At 45.7% G+C, this 19,745-nt stretch overlaps 1 protein-coding gene across 20 annotated transcripts in view; it reads left to right on the forward strand.

The window, feature by feature from the left end:
* Nucleotides 1-19,745, forward strand: part of LOC117205288 (regulating synaptic membrane exocytosis protein 2) — a 66,998-nt gene that overhangs the window by 10,676 nt on the left and 36,577 nt on the right. For 10 of the 20 annotated variants that reach the window (XM_033443532.1, XM_033443535.1, XM_033443529.1 and 7 more), the window contains exons 3-7: nucleotides 6,224-6,496; nucleotides 7,359-7,580; nucleotides 8,142-8,376; nucleotides 17,523-17,736; nucleotides 18,229-18,418. In XM_033443532.1, the coding sequence (XP_033299423.1) occupies nucleotides 6,224-6,496; nucleotides 7,359-7,580; nucleotides 8,142-8,376; nucleotides 17,523-17,736; nucleotides 18,229-18,418 (1,134 nt within the window). The other 10 variants (XM_033443544.1, XM_033443543.1, XM_033443545.1 and 7 more) reach the window with 10 other exon arrangements.

Below are 19,745 nucleotides of genomic sequence, written 5' to 3' on the forward strand. Positions count from 1 at the left end.
AGCCCCCGTTCCACAGAATCGATCCTCCCCTACACGACTTCCTCTCTACAGCTGTTCAAAAATCGTCCGCACAATTTCAATTTTCTCATAACTCGAAACCACTTGTAAATTTAACAATTAATTTGGTCTAACTATGACATTTCTCTAATTATCTGTTCGCGTTAAGCCGTTCTTCATCTTACAGGTTGAAATTAAACTTGGGACTGTCGTTGAAGTTTCTTTGGACTACACGTAATTCGTGGTTGTCGTATTTGGAGTTTGGTCAGGAAAAACTGGATACCCTTCCCCGAAAATGATTAAACGCGCGCTCGCGTGATTCTCATTACGAGTGCACGGCTACCGTTTCACGTAAAATAAGCCGCTGGTAATTGAAAGTTCCGCAAGTTTCTCGTATTTGCGGGCTCCGTCGAGGCATCTGTCGTTCCTCCACGAGCTTCTTCCTCGTGGTCGAGTCAGGCAATTGGAGTCTCGTGGCGTGTGTATGTAGGACAGCTGAAAAGTTCGGGGCCGCAAAGTTCCAGAGCTCGTGACGCTAATGCACGCGATGGTGGCCCCCGTTTGCCGAAAAATCGAGGAAGCGGAAAGGCCGAAGTTGTTCAGAGAGACATAAAGTGTACTCTGAATAGAAGAAGAGTGGAGGGTGAGGACCTCGATCGTCTAGTCTCTGCATACTAATTAGCTGTTTACGTAGGTGTGCAACGCCCACAAACTTCTTTTGTACGTAATCAGACACATCGGCGATTGCCTCGTTAGTCGTCCCGAGAATCGTTTCTTTCCCGTTTGGCCAGGGCCAATTCAGCGTTTGCATAAATCTTGTAATTACGTCGACCTTTCCTTAACCGTGGGACGACGTTGCCCTCGATTATTCCGTTTTGAGACGAGAGCGAATTACCATAATCTGGAGAAATTATGTGGAAGCCGCGAGACAGAGAGATCTTTCGTTTGGCCGATCGATCCTTGGTATTATACCTAAGCGCGATTTCAGGCTAAACTTCAAAAGGATGCGCCGCGATACGACGTGTCTGTGGAACGGTATCGTCGCTAGTTTGGGTTGAAGGATTGTCTGAGCACTGATGCCACTCGACCAGCAGACTTTATTATCTGCAAACTGAAACTCTTGTCCACTATCTTGCTCCTACTTCAACCTTTTCTTCGTCTCCTTCCTCTTTCTTCGAAATATTCTCGCACTTCCGGCATTCAATGGTCGCTGCTTTAGACGCGAAGATTCTTTGCCGTTGCAAAAGTCCTCTTACGCTTGACGATTCGCGTACATCTCGTTAGAAATGAAAGAGCTCGACAGCTACTTGGCGCCGCGATCGTCGTTTGCCTCGGGGAAACTTACCGAGGGTTTCCATCGACACCATGAAGCGACCTCTTCCCTTCCTCCACCAGTACAAGTGCAATCTCAAACGTTCCTTCATCCCTTCTTGTCGCCCGTTATTCCCTTAAACATCTGGACGAAGGAAGAGTTTTGGTAACGATCGACAGACGAATGTCCATACAAATCTAGACAATCGTTCGGAGACAGGAATGAAAGCGTAAGTCCCGTGATCGACTCGAACGTCCAATCGACGAATTGAAAGGATAATTCGTCGCGAGCGTTACGAACACGGGCACCGAGCGTTATTGTCGGCGTGGCGAGTTATCGGACTGGCTTGAACGAGCGTATCGATCGCCGGCTGCTGTACTCGAGGCAACGGGACGTCAACGTCCACGTCGATGTCTCTCTGTATCGTCGTCGTCGTCATTGTCTTGTCTCGGCCGGCGTCGCCTGAGCGCGGTTGACATACTGCCTGCGTACACAGGGCCCGTGATAAAGTAATCTGAATTAATTGGCCTCTAATTAATTAATGCAAATCACCGACAACTCGCCTCGAGCCGGCAAACTAATGATCATTTACGTTACGGCCAAACACGCAACGTCGTGTTCTCGTTCCTTTGGTCCACCACCACCGAACACCACCCAACCTAGGCGGGTGTAACGACGGGCAGAGGGGTGAGACGCCTCGAGGGCCATCTCATTCCCCTACGTCGATTCTCTCTCTCTCGGTCCTTCTCTTTCTCTTTACCACTACCAACAACAACGTTTTTCTCTTTTTAGGCTGCGGAAAATAGCGCACACGTACGTACGTACGTACGTACGTACGGAATGTTCGGTGGTTGGGCGAAAAGGACGCCGCTAGCACAGGGATGAGCGAGAGAGTGGTGGAAAGGGGTTGAGCTCTTGACATATTGCTACCTAGGCAACTCGACGAAGTGCTCTTCACCTACCCCTTCCCCTGCCGCCGCCTATCTTTGTTTCTTCGTTTCTCGCTCTCCTCTCCGTTCCTGCACAGTCCCTCGACACCATCTTTCTCTCTTGCTTGCTTTTTTTCGCTCGTGCACCCTTTCTCTTTCCTTTCTTGTTCGGTGCACTCTCTGTTCTACGGCCGGGCCGCCAGTCTGCAGCGAGGTTCGGTCGGCGTTGCAAGCATCTCGAGAATAAAAAAAAAGCTGCCTCCCTTTCGCGGATGCACGCACGCCTCTATCTGGACGAACGGGTCGACCGACGACTCGTACACGGACACGCTCGAAAACCATGTGGAATCGTACATTTTCCTGGAAACCCGTACTCCAGGGGTTCGTTTCTCAGTTAAGTTCTCTTATGTTAAAGGACGTCGTCGCGACTCGATGCGTCGACGTCCCTGATTCCCGTCGTCTGTAATCTCGCGATCGAACGATGCAGCTTCTCGAATCGCGCGGACCCGTCCCACTCGGTGTGTAAGTGACGGATATTTTTAACCCACTTTATACTGCACCCTATGTTACTCTGTGCACCGAAAATCACGTTGCAACGATGAAATAATTACGTTCACCGCTCGGCAGCTCTGGAAAGCGTTTTCGACAAAGGGAACGCTCCTTTCATCGGAAACTGTTCACTTATTAAGCAGCGCCAGCAAGAAGGTAAAAATAAATTCACGTTTACCGGCTCGCTTTTAAAAACTGGGACGCCTGGTCTGACGGAGGGACGAAATATCGTCCGTTGCTAAAGAGATCGGGTAAATTGTGTTCCGCGCACCGAATCCTCCACTTCATCGTGTCATCCATTCGTAAAGACTTCTTCGTTTTTTCTACTTCGTCAAACCTGAACGACGCTTCAACCTTTTTTCTTCTTCTCTTTCCTTTTTTTCTTTCTTTTCTTCCTTTTTTTTTTAGAGAGAGACGCATCCGTTTTTCCGCAAGATCGCAGAATTTATTCTATCCTCTTTCGTATGCGCGCCGGGGAAGAATTTTCGAACGTCAACCCCTGCAGTCGGATAAAGGACACATTAAAGTATTATTTACGTAACAGGCTCTCGGCCTGTTAAGGCCGTCATTAACCGTTTTTACGTAATGCGACGCCGACTGCGATGCAATTATGTTATCCCGTGCAAAACTCACGATTCGACCTCGCGAAAATCGCCACCCTTTCTGTTCTCGGCCTATCTGTTTATACAATACGGGAGCCGAATATGCGCTCACTATCTCGTTACGCAATTGATTCAACACGATAATAACAGAGAACGTTGATATAAATCGTGGAATAGAAATAGATCAAACGGTGATTGGAGTTTCAGTGATGCAATCCGGTGACAGTTACTACGTCGTTTCAAGAAGTTGCTTTTTATCGACGTGTCGATATTTTTAGAAATTAATTCAGGGATGTTTTATCGTTAACTCCGTACTATTAAATGTTAAACGCTCGTAGAAATTGAGAAAGAATACGAAGAAGAAATACGATCGAGGGATTCTTTTTTAAAAAACATTGTTCAAGATTTCGTGCCAAAGCTCTCAATGGCTTGATTGCCTCTTGACGAGAAAAACAGCTAGACCGTTTCCGTACGAGGTGCAATCGTAGCTGACTCGCGTCGCCTAACACGGCCAAACACGTTTTCATTTGCAGCAGCGTCCTCGGCTCGCGGATTAGCGGAATATGCGCTCGCGAATCTGCATTGGATTCATCGAACAACGATAATGGACAACAATAATTATGCAAACGCTGTGCGTGGCCGACCGTATATCGCGATATTCACGTCTGAACTGGCGTCTCTGGACCGTTCTCTGTCTAATTCCACTTTTCCTAGCGAAAAAAGAATACCGAAAGGAATTATTAATCGAACTCATTTTCGTCAAATTCTATTTCGATCAAGTATAATAATACTCGATGATACATACACGCAATAATGCTAATGATAATACGTACAAACTTTCAAGGCTGATTACGGATTGAACAAGAAGATTGTACGAGAATTACATCCAGCATAATTCCTGCTATCCCTTCTCTTTATCTTAATCGAACTCATTTTCATCAAGTTCTATTTATCGAGCGAGTGGTATGATAATAATTAACGATGTGCAAGTGCTTGGTCGAAGAATGAGTAGAAATACTCCATGAATATATAAAGTTAGCTGACCGTTGTTTTCCACAAAACAGTATTCCGTATTTATTGTTGTAAAAAGTTCGTTATATTTTTTCAAATCACGAAATTAGTATTGTAGAAAAGAATAAAATTATAATAGAATTAATCGCGAGGGCCAAGGGTCAAGATATGCGATTAAATGCAAATTCTAAGAACTTTGACTTACACCGACTTACACTACGATTTTTAGTCTGTCAATTGTACCGAACGTCACTCGAGGATCGTAGATGTTAAATTATTCGATCGATCAAAAGCTCGAGTGCGTATTTTAATCCCGCGGATTTTACGGCATCGAAGCGGTCGTAATTCAAGGGAGCAGCCCCGTGTCCTTGCGGCACGTTGTTCACGCCATTATAGTTGGTACAATAATACGCGTGAATGGGCATGGAAAGTGTTATCGATGGGAACCGGCATGGGCATTGTTTTACGGTTTGCTTCTAAATGGTCCATCCATCACGCTTTATCTTGATGGAGTATTCTGCCCGCCTATTCATCCTTCAAAACGCTTCGCTACCGCCGCCAACGTCGCGCTAGCCCGCTAATTATTAGCCTTTCGTTCATTGTACAAGGCAGTGAATGGTCGCCAGGCGAAGAATGTGCTTTTCGTCTACGAAGAACCGCTCGATTTCCCTTTTCCTTTCGCCGATTCCTTCACGCGTACTTTCGCGTTTCTAAAGATTCGCCGCTCCAATTACTTCGTAAAGGAAGAAGAGTACGAAGAACGGTGTACATTGTTTCCTGCTACGTGTTTTCGTCGTTATTGAATCGTGGAACGTTTTTTCAACGTTGGCCCAAGACGTTTCGATAATCGTGCCGAGCCCAGGTTCCTCTAGAATCTAGAGATTCTCTAGAAACCTGGATATTTGCAGAAAGTCGCTATACGCTGTCCTCCATCGGCGTCGGATCCGCTTGATTTAATTTAACGTTACTCGAAGCTTCGTCGGATTTGCATAAGAATTTCGCCCGAGGCGATGAAGTCGGAGACTTCGTTAAAGGGGATTTTACAATAATTTCTCCTCCGGCTGCGCGAAGATCGTCGAGTTTTCCAGTTTGCCGCGAAAACTGCCAGCGAATATATCGCCTGTAGTCGGGCTTCTCGCTGCAACTGGGCCCTCTCCACTTGCCCCCTCTGGGCATCGTGTATTTTTAACGCTATTCTCGCCATCTTTTGACAGCGTCTCTCGACAAATACTCCGCGAGCGCGAAAGGGTGTCACCGCGAATCTATTTCGTTGTTCGAGCGATGGACGAGCGCGCGTTTTTCAAGGGTTGCAAATTGAAAGCTCGCACCACCCGCTTACACGTTTCAATTAGCATCGTAACTGGTCGACTTCCTATAGATAATTTCCTATTAATATCCTCGCTACAAGCGGTGACCTGGATCGATCAGTTTCAGGACTCTTTCCCTCTCCTCGCTCTTGCTAGAGCTATCTCCCTTTCGCGCCGCCGTGGATTATTTTAGTTACACACCGCGATCGAACGCTCGATGGGATCGAAAAAGAAACGTTAGGATTTTAGAAGACTCTGGAACTTTTAAAACTCCGATGCTTTTAGACATTTAGCGTCTCGATGATACTTTAACAGCGAAGAGGAGGAGAAGAACGATAGTACGAAAATTATCTCCAGCCAAACCTCGGCAATTCCAACATCTACGATTCGAAAACTTTCATAAGAAGATAACGGTTTTGTAAATTACCTGACGCTTGCCCGTGCAAACTTCTAGATGTCGAAATATTAACTCGCTTGATCTCGATGCAGAGATTGTGTAATGCGGTTTGATTGCAGGTAATATGGGTGTGCATTCTCTGTCGCAAGAAGCAAGAATTGCTGTCGAAGACCGGACAATGGATAACGAAGGCGGGCCTAGCAGCCGGGGACAACGCGATGCTGCGACGGATGCAGGACATGCAGGTGGGTGGTCCTCCGGGACTCGTGGACCAAACTCAGGATAAAAGACCGAAACTCGAGAGAGCGCACAGCGCGGCTGAAAAGGAGAATTTACCATTGTTACTAAGGAGCGGAAGTTTGCTCAGAAGACAGTACTCTCAGCAAGAGCAAGTACGATTTACTTCATTCATTTAGTGTTCGACCGCGGGGATCAGCTTCCCCGTGGCCATTAAATAGCGCTCGTGCACGCACTGTTGCTCTGGATGTACAACAACAACAACAAATAATTAAAAAGCTACTAAACAACCTACAACAACAATTGCAAAACACTTGGCTAAGCGAATTCGGTCGAAGCAAGGCAATGCAATTGGTATATCTCACCGTGTGTCACTGTGCTCATTGTCACTAATCATTGCTGCTGCGTCTTTGAACAATTTATTTTAACGTTGTTAGATGAAATTCGACATACGACGCTCGACATGTTCCATCTTCTTATTTAATTCATCTTAACGTTGATAAAAATCGACAAATAAAATTCGATATATATTTGTTGGAAATTTTGTAAATAATTCACAACAATTCGTAACTCTTGTTATCAGAACACACCACTATTGCCTTTTCTACTCTGTGGCTAGTTCATTTACGAGTAATGTTTCTCTTTTTTGAGACAACGCAATTATGTTTCGAATGACTAGCTGTCGTTGGGTATCGACACATTTTATCGTACATCTTTCACTAACCATACGCAGTCTAAATCGTCGCAAATTCTTCCGAAATTGAATAGCGCCAGACTAACCGTCTTCGACAATCTCTAAAGCGAGTAGTTGCTAACATATGATACATATGACAATACATACGATAGATTGTCCAAAGACACAGTGAAACTGCATATTGTTCACCACATGCTGATTTGATCAAACAAGAACGCAACAAATCGCACTGTTTGCATCCACCACTGCAACCCACACGTGACGAATCGAAACCGGGCCGATTGCGGCACGAAAAAATGGCGGTTTTCTGCTGGGGATTACAGGGCCCAGGGCGTCGACTGCCAACGAGCGATAGCGGAGTGGATATGTCCGTTTCGCCTCACTCGAGAAGTCTACCGACGCCCCACGTAGCTTCGCCGCATCAGATGCAACAACCGCCAAGGCATCCGGACGCGTACGCGGAGGATGACCCGAATCTGTACAGAGGCGAGATCGACGGTCTTATGAAACAACAGAACTACCAGAGACAACGACCGATCTACCCGGTGAGTGAGTGGGACCGCGTTCTCGCGATTGGTTCAGCCTGGATCGAACGTGACGATGACGTTAGATGCTCGAAAGAGGGAAAGAGAGAGCAACTTGGAGAAATTAAACATTCAACAAGTTATGCACAACCCTGTACAAGCTGCGAGCGCGTAGGAGCAGACCGCTAGCGATATTCTTACGTGGGCGGTGCTCGAGGGGATGTTCTCGACGAGCCCAGCCGCACGAACAGATCCAGTGGAACGAAGTTATCGAAGGGGAACCGAAAAATTTCGATGTCTGCTTTATCCTGGTCTATACTACTTCCTCGTGCTTCGCTACTGTTACCAGCTGATTGAGAAACGCGTATCTATCCCGTTCAGGACGGAGCATTATTTTCTTTCACTTTCACCTTCCTTTCTTCATCTCATTTCATCTCATCGCCATCTCCTGCTTCTGCGCTGTCTCACTTGAATATTATATCGTGTTATAATATGAAAATTGACGTCGTCTTGTGACAACTTGGTGTTCGATGGTTTCCGATTTTTCTTGCCTCTGAGAGGATCCGTTCGTTACCTTTTTAGGATCAGAACACGGATCTCGCGATGACATACGGTCAACCAACGGTAGAAGCGGGCCCACCACGAAGCGCTGTGCATCCTACTCAGCAACACTCGGTGCATCAAACGCAAAGCGCGCACCCACCGCAACCGATGGGTGGTCAGGTTGGTCTTCAGCCTCAGAGAAGCTTCAGCAGCAGCGAGGAAGAGCGAAGCACACCCGAGTGTGCTAGCGACGAGCCTGACGAGTCCGAGAAGGGTGAGTCTATGCTCGATTCTTGCTTCTGTTGTTGTTTCTTTTTTACGTCGAGTTTTTTCTTTAATCGACTTCGAGAACGAGATCCGTGCTTTAATCTCGTGGCCGGTATGCAATTATCGCGACAACAATTTTCTTCCACCGTTATTTTCCTCTTAATACAACTATGATCTTTAGCCGAGTAAATTTATAAACGATTTCAGAGTTCGAGTTTAATTAATTTTCTTCCGGTGGAGTCTCTTGAAAATCAACGATTCGTAATATCACTCGCGTCGCGACTCAGGGAAACGCTTTGAACAAAGATTGAGCACGACGACGCGCGAAGGAGGTGACATTTTCCTAACCAATTTCCAATAAACTCAATGATCGTGTTTTTCTTCTATAAATAATAGTCGAGTAATAGCTGAAAACGGAAACAGACGAAGCTTTAATGATTCGAGAAGTATATATCGTTGATGGCGTGGCGGCTAAATCTGACTGGTGGAAGTACGTTCGATCAGCCAGTTCGCTCGGACACGTGCAAAGTTCATTGACAACGATATTGGCCGTTACTCTTTCGGGATGTCACGTCCCCGCGGTGCCAGTCGTATAATTCAACAGCGACGCGGTTAAACGTCAAATCCACCACCGAATTACCGTCAGAGGCTGGTGTGGAGAATCGGTTGCGACGGAGAGTGACATTAGAGAGGGCGAGAGCTGATCGGTAGGGTCAGCTTTGCCCTTGAAACTCGGTGCACGAGGAGAGCACAGGTTTTCCGTGTCAGTGGATAATTGGTTTACGGAGAATGTGTGCACCTGTATCGCGATATTTACAGGCGAGCCGTCGAAGGAAAGTGTAATCGACCGATCCGATGCTCATGCAGTCTAAAAAGCTCTCTACGTACGTACGCGTATTTACAAAGCGATTAACGCTCCACAGCTAGCCAGCTAAGAAAGAAGCGGCTCGTTCCGGACCAGTACGAGGTCGCAATCAATCTGTTCCATCGCGTATACCACAGATATCAATCGATTTTCAGGATCTATCAAATCCTCGAGATGATCCTATTTCTTAAAGACCAATAAAAGAAAAAGCAAAAGAAAGAAGAAAACGATCGATAAAGGGAATGATGCGTAGAGCAGAGATTCTGCGTTGGTTCTCAACTCAAACAGTAGAATTTACCGCAATCCTTAAGGTAATTCTATCCTTTAAATATAAGAAACAGAATTAATGGTGAAAATGATGCGTACAGCGGAGGTTCTTCGTTGGTCCACTGGATAGTGGCAAGCACTGGGAAAAGAATATCGAGGCAAATGAAATATTTGAAATGGGAAAGTAGGTCTACTCGGTGGCAGGCAGATCGGCTCGAATGGAGTGGCAGATGAAAAGCGATACCGCATTATCGTGAAGGCGGTAGGCGCGCGGGGGAAAGCGTAACCGGGTTCCTCCTTGGCTAATGAGTAAATTTAGGTTACCGATGCTGTGCAGATCCCCCGGTTCGGCCTGTTCTAGTGCACGCGTTCCTCCGTGTTCACGAGAGAACACTCGACACCGGCGCTCGCTTTTATGCGACGCATTCGAGCTGGTTTCGAAGAGCGGACAAGCGCCAGCCAGAGGGAAAGAGAATACGCGTATACGTGGCTCACAGTTGATTAGTGACGGGGATCGGTGAACTGTGAACCGATTCATCGAGGTGCGCATCATTGGATGGAGAAAAAAGCTTCGCGTGGGCTACTAACACACACTAGCTACCTGTCCGCCTGCCCCTTTCTTTTTTCTCTTTTTCTTCTCTTCTTTTTTTCTTTCTCTTCACGCTGTTCTTCAACGTTACGCGACTTGATATTTATTCTTCACAGCGTGACGAGACGATGGAAATGAATTTTCTGATTCTTTTGGAAATTCAAAGGACAGTCTTGATATATCGTTGGGTTTAAAGTAGTTTTCGATCGCTACGAAACTCTAACTTCTGTATTCCTCGTGGGAAGAGCTTCCATGGAAATGTGAGGGTTAAGCTCGTTTTTTCCATTCGTGAGAGTATCAGGCGAAGAAATCCTTGCTGGTGAATTTTCTTCCAATTTTTCCAATCCTCTACCCGAGTATCGAGTTGACCAAGGATACGTGTGGACTCCTGATCGGTATCCTGCGGGAATTCTCGGGTTCTGCCCTCGTCGTTGCATTGATTCTTGGCTATCTTACACCCCGCCTAGTTTTCCCCTCTCTTTCCGTTATATCTTTCCACCTTTTTCGTATCACCTTATATACACTCCACTTTTACAGCCTTTTACACTTTACTTCGTTCTTTTATTTTTATACTTTCTTAGAGATCGTTCTTTCCGTTCTGTCTCTGTTTCTCTAGTCCATACTACTATTTCCCTAATGTTTCTTTTACGACAGTTACATTGATTTTGGTACAATGACAATTTTTCCTTGCTTTCTCATCAACTAACGATATATAGTACTCTATCCGAATAAATATTGAGAATCGTCGTTAAGTAATGTTTCCTTCAACTTAGGAATTTTATCAACGATGAGAACCTGTTTTCAACGTCATTCGGTGAGAAAAATTTAACTTCAAAATTCGAGCCACTTTCTCTGGTCCATCGACTCTACGTTCTCTGAACACGAAGTACTTGATATTACCCCGTTTGAAATTTTCCATCTTTTCCATCACCTTCTCCACAGTATCTTTTCCGTAGCCAGTACATTTCGACCATTCTTTTCACCCTCTCTTCCGATTCGCGCATCCCTCGTTCCTTTTTTCCGCATTTTCCCCCTCATCTCCATCCCCTACTCAGCTCACCGCCACCCTCTTCCATCGCTCGCTACGCCCACACGGTCGGCGTGACGTCACGCGGACAACACGTGGGCGAATTCAAACATCTGCCCCTTTGCTATTTTTAGAACTAGTCTTCGCAGCAAAGAGGAGCAGAAAGTACCGGGCAGTCGAAAACAACGCTTCTCTTTGAGGGTTCCATTCACTCGCTGAACCCCTTTGGGATATCGTTCCCGCATTTCAGGACGAGCATTTTCGACAGGGGCATGCACGATCCACGCTCGCGTCAATGCTCGTACGTCGTGCACATAGTTGGATGCTTGGCTTCAATAGATCCTCCACGGTGACCGTGTTTACGCTTCTCGTCGCCAGCTACTCGGGATCGATTTTACCCGAGGCTGGGGTGGAGAATTTGAGCAGCGGTGGAACCGGATTCTCGATGAATATAGAGCTGTAGTCTCTTCAAAAATTGAGGAAGCGGTCCACGAATTTGTTATAAGCTTACGAAGGTACCGTCTTCAATCGTTGTTGATAATGAAGTTGAAAATAGGACAGTGAATGTAACGAGAAACGTAAGGTACATTGCACACGACGAAATTGCGTCAGTTTCTTTTCCGAGTTTCTTCAACGATTGTTGAGAGTTTGTTAACCTTTTAATGGATTCGCTTCTGGCAGCCAGGTTACATTGATATTTAATTCGTCCCGAGGAGTCATAAAAAAATCGTCAGCGTCAGCGTTAGGTAGTCGGAGATTCAGCAAATCTGATATTAAACGCGTCTCTTGTCGGTAGACTCGTGACATTTCTTCCTCGACACTCTGTGTCACGAAGATCTGATGAAATTATGATGAAGAGGTCGGGGTTTTGAAGATCACGCGGAGAGCGTCTTCTAAATCTTGTACGAGTTTTATTAGGGACATTAATTCTGGCGGAATACGCGCTAGAATTAATACCAAAGGGATACTCTTCGTGAAAGCAAATGTTCAGGCCAAGCAAAGGTCGTGAATCGCGAATCCGATTTTCATTATATATAATACGTTTGCATACGAAACATCGAGAGTAAATTCGAACCAAACCGAATGAAGATCGCAGCAAACATGATCAGTATATTTTCGTTGATTTTAATGTCACTTTATGACTAAATAAAAGAATATCAGCATAGGCATAATTGAAGCTACCAACTCGATCATTCGCAGAGAACGCGTTAAATAATTACAAAGCAACAGACCGTTTTCCAACTTTTAACACCCCCTTTGCTATTCAGCTTCCTTCTTCCTTTCAATTTTTAAATGAGTTAAACTATAGCCAGGTCTCTGGTTCACGTTACCGGTGCTGCTTTTACGATAGCACGCCGAACGACTCTTTGTGCATCGACCTTAGGGACCCAAGAACTGCGCTGTCGGGACGCAGACGACCCCCTCTGGCAGTTTCATCGAAATTTAATCCGAAGACATTGCAATTTGATGGTCGACTGGTCGGGACTCGGATTCGAGTTCCCTTTACAGGCTGCGGGTTCGTGACCCCGCATTATCCTCATCCGGAAATGACTATCGGAATTGAAATTACTTTGTTTACCGATAGAACCAAGAAACTTAGTGACTCCTAATCCTCTTCCGGGATTTCCTCCTATTCGCCGCCACGTAATTGAAAATTCGTTTATAAATATTTCCACGATATAATTGGCCCAGTCTTTTTTAAGCGTATCCGTATAAACAAACAAGATCGTAGCTACTCGTAATTCGTAAAAGCTTTCACAAAATCACCGTTTAACACCGGTTACAATAATTTCTCGGACTATCCCTGGCTCAGTCTTAACGAAGCCAGATTAAAGGCTTACAAAACACATTGGTGGAGTTCGAAATGGTTGGGAACAACGTCGGGATAATCAGACTGGTTACTACTGAGCTGTCCATCCGCTCTCAGTATTCATGGAAACGCTGGCTGTCTGAAGCAGTTGAACGTTGCGGAACGACGCGAGAGATTCTGAAATTGTATGTACAAGTGAGACGCGCCGACAGTAATACAGCTATACGCTTAGTGCGTACGCGCTGATGCGGATGGCTGGGCTAGCTGTTATGCAGAGATCGTGCCTATTAAAGTCGTTGTCACTTCTGTATAGCGTTTCGAATTTAGCTATCTTTTTGTTCAAACGTTGACGATCGCCGTGAAGATTTAAGCGGTGACCTGATTCGTTGAATTATTTTTCCCTCGATAGGAAAATGAATTTTAGGGTTAAACTTTGATAGAAATGGGTAAACGGAGAGTCGTAGAAAGACAACGATGATCAAAGGATATTTGTCGTGCAATTAGAACTAAAAAGAGCATCGATGCGTCGATTACACGATCCAGAAGACAGGTCTGTCGCGATGTAATAGTAAGAAAAATCGAAGGCGAATCGCGACGAGTTGAATTTGAATAGATGATGATTAAGGGGATTGGCTCGATAATTAGCGACGAGCGTGTAGGCTCGTTCGCGATGATTTCGTGTGTCGCGTGTGTGGTGGTGTCACGCGCGCGCGCACGCACCCGAGAGAGAAAAGGAAAAGTGACCGGCGTCAGTCGGACGGCGTTGTTGCTCCCATTCGTAGATGCACACAATACAATTAGTGACTAGTGAAATTAGTTTGTAGAAGTTACGAGAGGTAAGTCCGTTTACGCGCGCGCGCTCGCATCTCGCAAGTTTCCCTTTAACGAAGGATTTGCAGAGGGGCGCAGAGAGCTGCTGCACGTCCATCGGATCCCAGGCGGACGAGGAGAAGGGAGAGGCGAAGGATAAATTGTCACGGCCACGCTTTGGCCTCTCATCGAGCCTGCTCCGCCTTTGATTACCTTTCTCCTTTGACAGTTTCCGTCCGGCCCGACACCCATCCACGTTTTCCCCCGTTCATGGCTAAAATTCTATTAAACAGATTTTAATTCGTTTTCAGGAGCAACCTGCGTTCCCGGAGAGAACTCCCGTAGATTAAAACCTTCCCTCCCTATCCGCCCATCGTCCTACGCGTGTTCCATGCTGACGTTATCGACGCATCCACCGGCGACACAGAGAACTCTCGTAGAAGGGGAGAAACGACGTTTAATATATTTAATATACAGTAGAGTTATGGGTCAGGATATGACGCGGATATCGCGACGGCGATGTGGCGACGTTTCGTCGCGAACGGCTGCCAAATGAAAGGACGTTCGTGGCTGCGGAGCTGCAATTATCGTCGAGGTCTCCGATCAGTCGATCTTGAGTTTTCTGTGTCGAGGAATTCACCACTACCTCCCCCTCATCGGTCTCGTTCGTCGTCGGAATAAAGTACACACGGTGCTGCGTTCTAAGTTTAGCGATTTTTCAATGTGGGTGGAACGCGAACCAGATACGGACGCGAATACCCGGGGACCGATGGATCCGGAGGGATGAACTCGGCGTCATCTAACTTTTAAATTAAGACTTCGCGTCATCGTAGCTTCGACTAACGACTGTCTGTGTCTATTTACATCTGCGTCGCGAGTTTTCTATTTATCGTCGATACTATCGCACAGCAGAAGGTATCGCGTTCATGGATAGTCATAGCGTGCCTATCTTGCCTATCTCGAACGTTCTTCAAACACCCTTTGACACTCTGCCTGGTTCGTTCGTTTCACGGTACGAAACGTTTCTTTCGCGCGTAATACTTTGTAGCGGCCGCCGGGGCTGATTATGCAAAGCACGTCTTTTGCGCGGAATACCGATTATCGCTACTCTTTCAACCCTGAACGTTCCCAACCCCCGTCGTAGTATTGCAAAATGGGGCGCGTTTTCGTTCCTACGAGACGTCGAATTAGTTCAAGTACACTTGCCAGCTCGGTAACTAATCGCGACTCGTGAAAAAGAGACGAAGATTCACATTTTATAACTTGTTACATCATAAAATCAAGGTTCGGTACGTTTCACATTTAAATCGAGGACGCGGACCGATACAGATACAGATACGTCGTTTGGTTATATAAGGAGACGACGCCAGGCGCGTCTCGCGTGGCGATCGTATGGCCAATTTGCCAATTTTATGACGCGTGATCCTTTACCTTATTTGCACCGAGCTTGCACGACGAACGAGACCTCGTCGACCCCTTCCTTCCGGCTGGATCCTCCTTTCAGAAACGATCCAGATCGAATTCTCGAGGCCGGGCCGTATCATAATGAAAACGACGACTTACTTCTTGCGTGTAGCGAGAGAACACCAGACTCTGCCTGCAATGTATTACGATTACCATTAGTTTATACAGTGTTCGATTGTTTATACATATAGAGCAGTTCTCATAGCAGTGACCAATCTTTGTTTCTTTTCTTTTCCCTCTCTGTTTGCATCGAAACCGATCTATATATCTAGAGTATAGACACCCAGAATTATTGTTCAGAGATTTACTACCATTCATCCCTGCGTTACCACCAAAACGTAGTTGATACTCTTCGAGGAGATTACTATTGTTATCCACTCTCTCGTTTGAACATGCATCTACACACACTTGAATTCTCCGAGAGCGGGGCGGGGGGGAGGGGAGAGTCAAAATGAGAGAAACGATTTCTAGAATCGTCGTCACGAATTTGAAGAGATAATCGCGACCGCTCTTATTCGTGTTCTGTTCTTTTTTTTTTAAGTTTAGCGATAAGCGAAGCACCGTTACGCATCTGACGCAACATGTGTGATTTAAAGAGAGATCGCCTTTTAGGGGATAAACCGCCGTCCATGGTGGTGACTTCCAGGAGCTCGAGGGAGAAGCCCGGGGACAGAATGAATCGTCAGTTCCTCGCGGTACCTACTAATTTTCTCAAATGCAAATAAGGCAGTTCGTTTTCCGCTATATATATGAATCGAACGCATACATATATATATATTTACCTATATACATATATAATATATTTTATGTATAATATATATATATATATTATATGTATATCTTTGCGTATGCGTGTGCATGTGTGTGTACGTCATCTGCCGACCGGTCGCGAACGTATCGCGTCAGAATTTTCGGAAGATCTGTACGATTCGACCGATGCGTTTCTTTTTAAGTAGAACATCAAGCTATTTCTTTGACAGTTCAATTCGTCATTGGGCTTTTTCGACTAGCCTAACGACGCGCGAAAACGAGCGAACGATTTGCCAAGGGACACGTGTGCGCTCACATGGCGTCATGTTTCTTTCAATCATCGGCGATTGCTCGAAATTGATTTTTCACGAATCTAACGAAACGGAACGTTCGCCCTCCTTTTTTCCAACTTCAGACTTTAACGAAAAGAATCAACAGAGAAATTTTGCGATAGTTCGTGACGGATTAAAACTCGCGTGAACGAGAAGAGGATTCTCGAATGTCTCGACGTGGAAGTGCGATCGGTCGGCAGAGCTGTAACAGATTTTATTTGTTCTACTTTGGACGGCTACGAATCGTGCACAGGTATACAAGTATCTTATCGTTTACACCTCACTCACGCCACGTACACAAATCGCCCACCAAAGAATACTCCCGACATTCTCACATTCTGTTGCTTCGATGTTCGTCTCGAAGACCCACGTTCTCTATCCATACATGCGATACTGTGCAACTACGTCGAAGATTTTATCTCGTGTGCCCCTATATTATTCCGAAACGTTCCACTCCGTGCCCGTGAATTCTCGCACGCTAGCGTTTCCCTCCGACGATTCAGCCTTTCACGATCGAATCATACGTTCATCGAACGACTGTTTCTCAAGGGAATCAATCAGACATCGTCTACGATTCGCCTGAAGCGTGCGGAATTCTGTCTTTCGATGTCTCACCTAAATATACGTAAGTCCCCAGGCAGGAAACATTGTGGTCGCTTTTTCGAGAAACGGCATCGCTATCATGCACGCACACATACGTACACACACATACAACACACACCTTTGCACACACCGAAGCGTGTACAGCGGCGTTCTGGCGGCCGTGCGGCTCCCGGATGACTTCCGGTCCGACCGAGCACCGTTTTCCTCGCACACTTTTCCCCCGAAAGGGTAAGCCTGCACCTATCTTTTGGCTGGTTTTGATTCGACAGGTATACTTAACGAACGCGATACACTAAAATGCACACGTCTTTCCGGAGTGGAAGGAAATTAGGTGGAGAAGGGGAAGGTATAGGTGGAAAATATGGACATGCGGTTAGCTTTCGCTAGGCCTTTGATTATGAACGACGTGACGGTGTTGTAATAGGACGTGTTAGGACGTAGAATTTTCGTGAGTCTGGCAAACTTACCAAGGATTAAGTAAGGGGTTGGAAGTTAAGGAAACAAAGGGATTTCGAAGTAAACGAGAGATAAATGGGGATAAATGATATGGTAGAGAATAGAGTTAAAGATGTGACGGTTAATCGGATAGCAGAGAAAGAGAGCAGAGGAAACGAAAACGTTTTGGATCTACTGTAGGGAAGGGGTACTACCACCATACGGGAGGTCCGATATCAATGTCCAGCGGTGGACGTAGGCACAACGGACCTCACAACGGGCACCACAACATGGCCGCGATGACCATCGAATATAACGGTCATCATCCACCGCGAGAGCCGCGAAAAGAGGAGAGCACTCTCGTGAGACGGAGCTTCCGAAGGAGTGGCGACGAGTGGCGCTCCGACAGTAGGAGGTGCGTGTGTAAAATTGGCGATCGTGCGTTCGTTTCTCCATAGAAATTTTCTATCTCTCGAGTATCCTATAATTTCGATTCTGTTTTTGTTTTTGGCTCGTTTCTTTCGCGCTGTTCGCGTCGGTCGTCCCGGGATTGCCAGTCTCTGGCGATACCTGGATGCAAAATTTCTAACGTGTCTTTTCTTTCATTCTCATGTGTTATTGGATCAAACGATGGATCCTAGATTGTTCAGTAATATAATTATTTCGAGTCACGCGAATTCGCCGTCTCTGGCAAACTCGGGATCAAAGATCGTTACGTAGCGTAGGAGCTCTGTCTCTGAGTTCGAAAGCATTAGACACATGGTAGAGTGCGAAACTGTAAACGGGACACTATACAAACAACACCGTATATATACATTCATGTTAAAGAGAACACTCGCAGACGAACACACAGTTACTACAGACACACACGTTCTCGTATCTCCTGTGTATGTGGCGTGTCCATTAGGTTCACGGAGAGGAGGGGGAAAAAGACAGTGCGATTTCACGGTGGGACCAATGTCGGCGGCCCTCAGGAGGATTGGTCTTGGGAGGCCGATCGGCAAGGTAGCCAAGACAGCGCGACCAAAGACTCCGGAATAGACACCTCTAGCACGTTCACGAGCAGTGAGGACAGCAACAGGGGCGACCTGCCCAAGGTACGGGCCCGTTACTCGACTTTCGCATCGATCGATCACATTCGGCAATATACTTTTGCTTGTCGATCGAACAACACACATATACAGGCTAGAGTTCCATCGGTTTCTCTTGACTCTCGAGTTTCTCTCGAGTACGAAACATGGCCAGGCAGTCGCTTTCGATTAGAAGTATACACTTAGGAAAACGAAAGTAGCCGGTGGATGATCGAGTAAAAGGGGTCTCTGTCGCGCGTGTGTCGACCGTGTTGAGAGAAAAAGAAAAAAGAAAAAAGAAAAGTAAAAGAAGAAACAATTGACACGCTTACAAATTTTACAAGCTCTACTTTTTTTTCCTGCCGCGTGAATCGCGCCGAACTTGTATGAATGGCGCATAGAAAACCGTCGCGGATCTCTGTCGTCCAAAGTGGAATACGGTTTTTTTAATTCTTCCTCGTTCCTTGCTTCTCACATTAGCTTTAGCGAAGAGAGATACATAGAACGATGATTATCTCCGTGGTCTGTTTAGTGCCTGATAATATTTGATTGGTTCATGTACCACTAGTGTAGTAGTTTTAGTAACGTTTCAACTTAACCCTTTCGTTCACGGCCACGCGTTTTAGAGCCCGTCGAATGTTCGATGGCAGATATGATTCTCTTTACGTTTCGTCTTCTTTTCTTTTTCTTTTTTCTTTTTTTTTTGGATAGTTATTTAGTAGCGTACGATAGCACCGTAGATGTAATTTGCCCTAGACGCTTTGTTCGTTGATCTCGTTCGCAAGATGGAAAGTCAACTCGACCACACATAGAATCGAATGCGTAACGAAGGGGTTAATTAATTCGACGTAAGTCAAATGCCGGGCGAGCCGAAGTTTCAGGGAGGGAAAGATCCCGTCTCCACTCGCGCCTTGATGCATCTTACTTCAAACATATACAATTTTCTTTTTTTTTCAATCTCTATATGTTTTTTTCCACTTTCTTTCTTTCTTTCTTTCTTTGTCATTTCATACTACATTAACGTGATACTTTGTATGACGAAGAAACCTCTTTTGCTCGATTCACCCCCAAACTTCGAGCTTGAAGGCTTTCGTGCTTGGATTCGCGTCCTTTTCGTTACGACATTACTTTCCGACGCACCAGTTTCTATATAGTATACAAAATACATATTTATGTATATATATATCTTATATGTCTTATATATAATATATATATATATATAAATCGAGTTCATTAACTGAATACTGGTTGCTACTATCGCGTGCAAAGTCCTTCGGACCTCCTTTTGTCGAGCGTCTTTCTAGCAATCAGCGACACGTGTCACAGAGCGAGAGTATTTGACGAAACACGTCGG

This window comes from Bombus bifarius, unplaced genomic scaffold (genome assembly GCF_011952205.1).
Source record: "Bombus bifarius isolate JDL3187 unplaced genomic scaffold, Bbif_JDL3187 scf7180000007987, whole genome shotgun sequence".
Taxonomy (NCBI): Eukaryota; Metazoa; Arthropoda; class Insecta; order Hymenoptera; family Apidae; genus Bombus; species Bombus bifarius.